General features: G+C 48.2%; 1 protein-coding gene across 1 annotated transcript; it reads left to right on the forward strand.

Moving 5' to 3' along the window:
• The first annotated feature begins 640 nt into the window (after positions 1-640).
• Positions 641-6,989, forward strand: AIFM2 (AIF family member 2). The gene is made up of 8 exons (XM_071749017.1): positions 641-919; positions 1,803-1,918; positions 3,308-3,427; positions 3,807-3,899; positions 4,207-4,315; positions 4,518-4,670; positions 5,473-5,673; positions 6,520-6,989. The coding sequence occupies exons 1-8, from the start codon at positions 745-747 to the stop codon at positions 6,672-6,674; spliced, it is 1,122 nt and encodes a 373-aa protein (XP_071605118.1). The 5' UTR covers positions 641-744; the 3' UTR covers positions 6,675-6,989.
• Positions 6,990-7,145: the final 156 nt, after the last annotated feature.

Consider the following 7,145-nt stretch of genomic DNA (forward strand, 5'->3'; position numbering starts at 1 on the left):
TATCTCCAAGCCACAGCCACCGAGGGCTGCATAACATGAACTCCCCCAGCAAGAGAAGGAGCATGGCAACCCTTTGCTGGTAGCCCCCCATGCTGCCTCCCAAAAGGGGGCATCAAACCAACGTGCATTGAGCCAAAACTCAGAGCTGACAAACGACAAGCCAAGGTAGACAGACAAAGCCTCATCTTCATGGACTTTCCAAAACAAAACAAAACCCCAAAACATCTCCTTTACTGTTTTCTTTTTTTTAAAGATGAGTTCGTGACTTGTAATACTAGGGTTTGGCAGGACTCAGCACATCCTCAGCATTAGCAGAGCCTCTTGTCTTGCACAGCACCCTTACCTGCTGCCAAGTCACAGCTACTATACCCAAACTGTTCCCTTGCTCTCTGGCTGTTCGCCACCACCATTAAAGCACAGCTCTTACTTCAGAAGATCCTTAGGGTCCCCTTCTCACCTAGAGGATATATATGGGAGGACACAAGGAAGGCGAAAGGGAAAACTCGTCGGGACTCTTGGTGCTCACCTGGGCAGAACCTGGCCGGAAGCATTGCCCCACCCTTCGGGAGAGCCAAAATTTGCACACTGAGCTACAACCTTGAGAATCCCAGCTCCTCCCTGCAGCTTTACGGCTGCCAGAGCTAATCAGCCGCGGCAGGAAGGGAGCAGGAGGCGGGAGCAGAGCCACTGCCGTGGAAGGCAGGACGGGCCCCGGCTGCCGCCCACCCGAACTAGCGCCGCAGGATGGGATCCCGCCTGTCCCTGGACGGCTCCGTGCGGGTGGTGGTGGTCGGGGGCGGCTTCGGAGGGATGGCGGCCGCCAGCCTGCTCAAGTCCTGGGCCATCCCCTTCGTGCTGGTGGACATGAGGGACGCTTTTCATCACAACGTCGCTGGGCTCCGCGCCGCCGTGGAGAGCGGTAAGGGCTGAACCCCCCTCCCCCGCGGCCCCGGGCCCCGACCCGCGCCCGGGACGGCAGCAGCACGGAGGGACTCGGGGAGCACGTAGGAACGGGGTACTGAAAGTGCATCTCCGCCCTAGTGATGGTGAAATACCCGATGTTTTTCATCTGGAAAACGAATACTTGGCTCGGGGAGGACCACAGGGCGTCTGTGTTAAGCCAGTTGTAGGTCCGCTGGGAAAACTTGAGTGAAAACTACTCAGATGGCCTTTTTAAATTGTTGTTATTATTATTATTTCAAAGGCGTAGAAGATGACTAAGCTAAAACCAGCAGCAGCAGCTGGAAGGGGTGAATGTCTAGCTTTCTGTATCTGGCACTTGCAAAGTCAAGCAGCTTACCAGTGAGGTCCTGGATGGTAAAATTTTGTTGGAGAGATGATTAGGTTTGTCTGGGATCTCACTTGGGAAATTGGGCAAACCCCATTACTCCAGTCACTGGGGAGTTAGCAGGAAAATCTCATGTTCAAAGACGGGAGCAAGCAACAAAAGGATGTCAAAAGTTTGTTCTGAGAGGGTAGGTAACATAACAAAAAAAGCCTCTGTCACCCTGCCTGAAATGGCCTGGGCTACAGCAGAGCCCTTACTGGCAAACAAAAAGACAAAGCAATGCAGCTGAATGTGTCACAGGGCCTCCCAGGAGCTGATCTTGCCACCAGATCAGAGGCAAAGGTCCCCAAGCTCAGGGCTGGCCAGAGATAAGGCAGAGCAGAGGCCCAGCCCCTGGTCCCAGGTGCATACAATGTTTTTATCTGCAAAAGAATGTCGTGAGGGGAGGAGGGAGGAAGGAGGGGTTTGTTAGCAGAATGGGAGAGCTCTTCCCTCTTGTCTCCTCTTACCACAGGATTTGCAAAGAAGACTTTCATCTCCTACTCTGTCACCTTTGGGGACAGCTTCCGACAAGGCAAGGTTGTTGGCATAGACCCTGGGAGGCAACAAGTCTTGCTCAGCGATGGTGAGGTAGGTGATGCAATAACGTGCCGTGAGTAACTTATGGAATCACTTGCTCATGTGGAGAGTCAGTGGAGCATGTTTTGCGTCTCCCCTCCCCCTCTGAAGGGTTTTTCTTCACCCACAAAGTGGCTGTGAGGATGCAGTACTCCAAATCTAGGCTATAAGTGATGATGACTGGTTGGAAAAATTACTTGGAATTCAGGTTTTATACTCCTGTCTATGCTTGGAGTCCTCTGAGGGGAAAGAAAGAGATGGGAAGGACCACAGGGCACCTGGACACTGAGTGGGAAGAGGAGCATAGCTCTCATCTGCCAGAAGAGAGGGCATGTGAGTGTACAAGACAGAATTGTTCTCTGGGAAAACCAAACTGAACCTCATCCCTTGAGTTGGATAAGGACTGGGAATGCTGTTCAGCTGCTAGAACCACCCCCACATCTCCTACAGTGCAGGTCAGCTGAGCTCACTACCCCCATCGATCAATATCCCTGGGCTCAGAGTTCACACACACATAACAGGGTTCTTGTTCTGATGTAACCCTCAGCTTGGCTGAAACACCTGCCCCTGCTGTAACCCTGGTCCCCTGGGAAGGCACTGAGTGTTTTCCCTATGGCTTCTGCCACTTCTGGGCAGATACACGAATGCTCATGCTTGATACTGGCCCTGTAACTCAAGGAGACAGGGAGGAATGAAAGCAAGAACCCACTTCTTTGGCAGGCTACCCCAAAGAGAAGCAGCCCCCCACCATCTACTCCAAAACTAAAAGGCAATGTGAAAGACTGTAGCACCCTGAAGAGCCTGGTAGCAGAGACCACCTTTCACTGTGTGCACTGAATGGCACCATCCCTTCTAGACAAATGAAGTGGCCTAGAGCTGTGTTGGATGTGGGTGCCCACTAAATACCACACCCCATCTAGTGCTCAGATGACCTTTTATTCTTAGATCTGGATTTAGAGTTCAACAATTAACCTTTGAGCTCAGATCCTTATCTAACTGCAGCATGAAACAAGGGCAGCAGCCCAGATAACTTTTTACAGCCAGAGCATCTCATCTCTGTTCAGAAGAGGGTGAATGAGAGAAGTTAGTCTCTGGAGCCAGCTGTGGTAGTAGCTTCAGTGTTTGGCATAAACATCAGGTTATTTCCTGTAACCCTATGGTAGTTTCTTCAAAGCTCTCAGTTCACCTGAGAATGTTGCTTCTCTCAGACCCCAGGAAGGCAGTTACTTGGACCAGGTGTCTAGGTTCCTAAAGTCACCTTCTGGCAGTGGCAAGTACCTTCCTAGCTGTCAGTGGGGACTGGAGGAGGGCAAATGAGTGAACAGTGCCTAGGAGACAACAAGTGTGTTCTAGAATGTTTTGGAGAGGTCTGATATCCTATTCCACCTTCTGCCTTACCAGGAGCTTCACTACTCCCATCTCATTCTTGCAACAGGCAGTGATGGGCCGTTCCCTGGGAAGTTCAACAAAGTCATTGACATGGAAAGTGCCATCCAGACCTATGAAGACATGGTTAAAGAGGTGAGGAATCCACTTATTTCCTTGGAAGCATAGCTTGCCTTTGGTCAGCTTCCCTGTCCCAGGCACCACTATGGGTATCTGGAGCCATCAGGTCTAGGAAAAAGAGACCACAATGGCTGCACGGACAGGCCAAGACAAAGAGCACAAGATCTTCATGCCCCAGGAGAAGATCAGTCTTTCCCCCTGTCTGCACAGGGAGAAACCTGAAATGCTCAAGAGTGTTAGTGTACACAGGAAGAGTGCACAGGGTTGTTTCCTACTAACAAAATAGGGGGTTTATTGCTGCATCCCAGAAAGGTCTGATCACAGATTGGCTGAAAGCATCCAACTTCCTGCACTTCACAGTTGTTTTATAACACGAGTTTCTTCTTACTTCAAGATTGAGAAATCTGAGCGCATCGTGGTGGTGGGAGGTGGTGCTGCTGGAGTCGAGATGGCTGCAGAGATCAAAACTGAGTTCCCAGCCAAAGAGGTAGAAGCTTGTTTGTTACAATTAACTTCATCTTTGTTTCTGAGACTTCGACTGTCAGGGTCCTGCTGGAGGTGTCTGAGATCTTTGCAAATCAGCAGCTTCCTTGCAATGGCAGCTCTTTTGTCTGCTCTTCTGAGAGCACGCTGTAGTCTGTCACCAGCAATTACTGGCACTAGATGCCTTTCACTGGCTCTCTCCCTGTGCATTAAGTGGGGTTGGAAGAAAGCTAGATACAGCTGCACCAGACCAGCACATAATGACTCCTATCCCATTCCTGTGTCCCCGTTTGCTGTTTTGTCCCCAACAGGTCACCCTCATTCACTCAAAAACCGCACTGGCTGATGCACAGCTGCTTGATAGCGTCCGCCAGGTGGTGAAGGACATTCTCCTCAGAAAAGGAGTACACCTTCTATTAAGTACGTACTTAACAATGCTGCTAAAGACCTACGCTCTGAAGCTGCTCTTCCTTTATCCAAAGCACCTTTTCCTACCATCCTCTTTCTGACTTTTTTTGACTAAGCATGGCTGCCTTGCATTCCTGCTCCTCTGGATACATCTGGGTTAGCTGAAGCAGCAGCCCAGTAAAGGTCTGTGACCCAGGGCTCTCTGTCGCAACAGATGAAAGAGTCAGCAACATGGAAAACCTCATGCCAAACCAGTTCCAGAAGGACATAGTAGTAAAGACAGAAAAGGGCACCGAGGTGGTTGCTGACATGGTGGTCCTGTGCACAGGGATAAAGATTAACTCTTCAGCATACACTGATGCATTTGGTAAGTGAAAAAAAAAACAAAAAAAAAAACCCAAACGAAACAACAAACCCGCAGTTGGGGAGAAGCAGCAGTTCTTCAACGTCTTGTACTTGAGTATTATGAGGTTAGGGGTCAACTTTATACAGCCTGGGGTGATTATTCCATGATACAGCAAATGTTCTAACATCACATTAAACACTTACCTGTGAAATGTGACTGTTGGAAACCTATAGACCATAGGTCAGCTGACCAAGTCTTCTCCAGCTCTTTCTGCTGATACCTCCAAGAAACCTTAGTAGGTTAGTTCAGCATGAGGCAGATGACACCTGGAAGCTGATGGCAGCTCCTGTTGTCAAGGCCAGTATTTCATTTTAAATAAAAGCTTGATGAGTTCTGAGCACAACCAGGCTTGGGACATTTGGTGTTCTTGCTGAAGTATCAGTGTCAGAGGGCTATCAGGTGATTAGTCATGTCGTGACACATCTTCAGTCCGAGAGCTCTGACAGCCCAGTTTTGGTTATGGCACTGCAACTGTGGATCAATATGACCATTATACAGCCCCTTTCTCATGCTGTGAACAACAGCTCTTACTGTTTCTTGATGTTTCTACTGAAATATCAGAGGATGATTCATTGCACAAGACTGCAATAATTAACTGCAGCAAGGCAAAATGCATTTCTTCCTCGACATGTGGAAAAGATGATGAAAACCTAACTCCTCATTTTGTGTCAGTGGCATGGCTGATAACATCATCATCCTTTGAGGGTTTCAGGCCACAACAAGCAACACAAATCTTCTGACAGTTTACTGTTTTGCAAAACAGGGGACAAAATGGCAAGTAACAGTGCTCTGAAAGTTAACAAGCACCTGCAGCTGGAAGGCTATGAGAACATCTATGCCATTGGGGACTGCGCAGATCTGAAGGAACCAAAGATGGCTTACCATGCTGGGCTCCATGCCAACATTGCAGTGACAAATATCTACAACAGCCTGACACATAAGCCTCTTAAAACCTATGAACCAGGTACAGTAATCTCCTAGCACCTGGCCTTAGTTGGCGGGGCAGCTCTTCTGCAGAGAAGCAGCTGTTTAACCACACACACATAAGAATTTGCATGGGACATCAATTAGAGACGAAGAAACTCGAAACTTGGGTTGACTATATGAGCATATAGCTCAGGCTTCATCTTAGTTAATGTTGAAGAAATTACCTGAAACTGGAGCTATGGACCTTTCTATGTGTCTATGTGATCTTTCTCCACTAATGTCTCTCTGGCTGATGGGTGTCTGCTCTTCACATTTGTTTCTTTTTCTTTAAATTGTTTCCAGTCCAACTGAATCCTAGGCACAAGAAGAATTTCTACCCCTTTCTCCCTGAAACTATACAACAAACACAAACTGAACAATCCAGTCTCAAAAATCTTGCTAGGTGATGGGTCTCATTAATAAGCAAATAATGTTAACACCATAACTGTGTTGAAAGCTGTTTCACAGGATGGATATCTGGACAGCAGTTTGTTTTTTAAAGGCTGCCCTGCCTAATTACATTTCTTTCTACTTAAATTTCATTGCCTACATCTTGAACTTTCTCTTTGAAGGGGAGAATCATTCTACACATTCACACAGCCCAGTCCTTCAGCAATCCCATTACTGAAAGAGGCAGAGCAGATGGCAGAAGTTGTCAGTAGTTCTCCTTGGGCCTGCTTCTTTCCTTCTTTCCACACAGCACATGGGTCCTGCACTTAGCAATTTGTATGGGTATGAGCAGGGGTGGAAGGGAGGGATTGGAGGAAGTGCAAGTCCTACGTGCAGTAGGGTTTGATACTTATCTCTGAAACTGCTTAACTTATCCTCTACATCTTCTTTCCAGGGTCACTAACATTCCTGCTTTCGATGGGCAGGAATGATGGTGTGGGCCAGGTGAGCGGTTACTATGTGGGACGTCTCTTGGTGACCATTGCTAAGAGCCGAGATCTCTTTGTCTCTAAGAGCTGGAAGACAATGGGACAGACAATGCCCTCTTAGGAGGGCATCAGTAACAAGGAATACAGCAAGGTATACAGCACCTGGAAGGGTTGCTGAAGGTGAGGGTGCACTTTTTGTGTCAGTCTGTCCAAGCAGTCTCCTGCCGCACCCCCCTAATCCCGGTCAGCGTGGTACATGAAAGGGGTGCCCTGCCTTGCTGTAAGGGAGAAGGAGCCACTTTCCGCATGAAGTTCACAGAGGTTCTTACGATAAAAACCAGGGAAGGAATGTTTATTTTACTTCTCTGCTAAGATAGCTCTGAGCAAGAACTTGGTTTACCTTGATTTGTAACAATAAACACTGTGGTTTTCAAAATCTCTGTGGTTGGTTTGCTATGTGTTTGTTTGGGTTTTTTTTTTCCTGGCTTTCTCTACTATTGCTTGTCTAAGAAGCAGCTGCCTCTTACAGATCTGGAATCTGCATCATGCAAGAAGAATGGCTCACAGTACTGGCTGAGGGGAGCCTGCCTAA

Source organism: Heliangelus exortis, chromosome 7, assembly GCF_036169615.1.
Source record: "Heliangelus exortis chromosome 7, bHelExo1.hap1, whole genome shotgun sequence".
Classification (NCBI taxonomy): Eukaryota; Metazoa; Chordata; class Aves; order Apodiformes; family Trochilidae; genus Heliangelus; species Heliangelus exortis.

Excerpts from the sequence above, each read along its gene's own strand:
- AIFM2 (XM_071749017.1), top strand. The coding sequence starts at position 745 with ATGGGATCCCGCCTGTCCCTGGACGGCTCCGTGCGGGTGGTGGTGGTC. Across the intron at positions 3,428-3,806 it reads ATGAAGACATGGTTAAAGAG|ATTGAGAAATCTGAGCGCAT; the intron begins GTGAGGAATCCA and ends TCTTACTTCAAG. Across the intron at positions 3,900-4,206 it reads CTGAGTTCCCAGCCAAAGAG|GTCACCCTCATTCACTCAAA; the intron begins GTAGAAGCTTGT and ends TGTCCCCAACAG.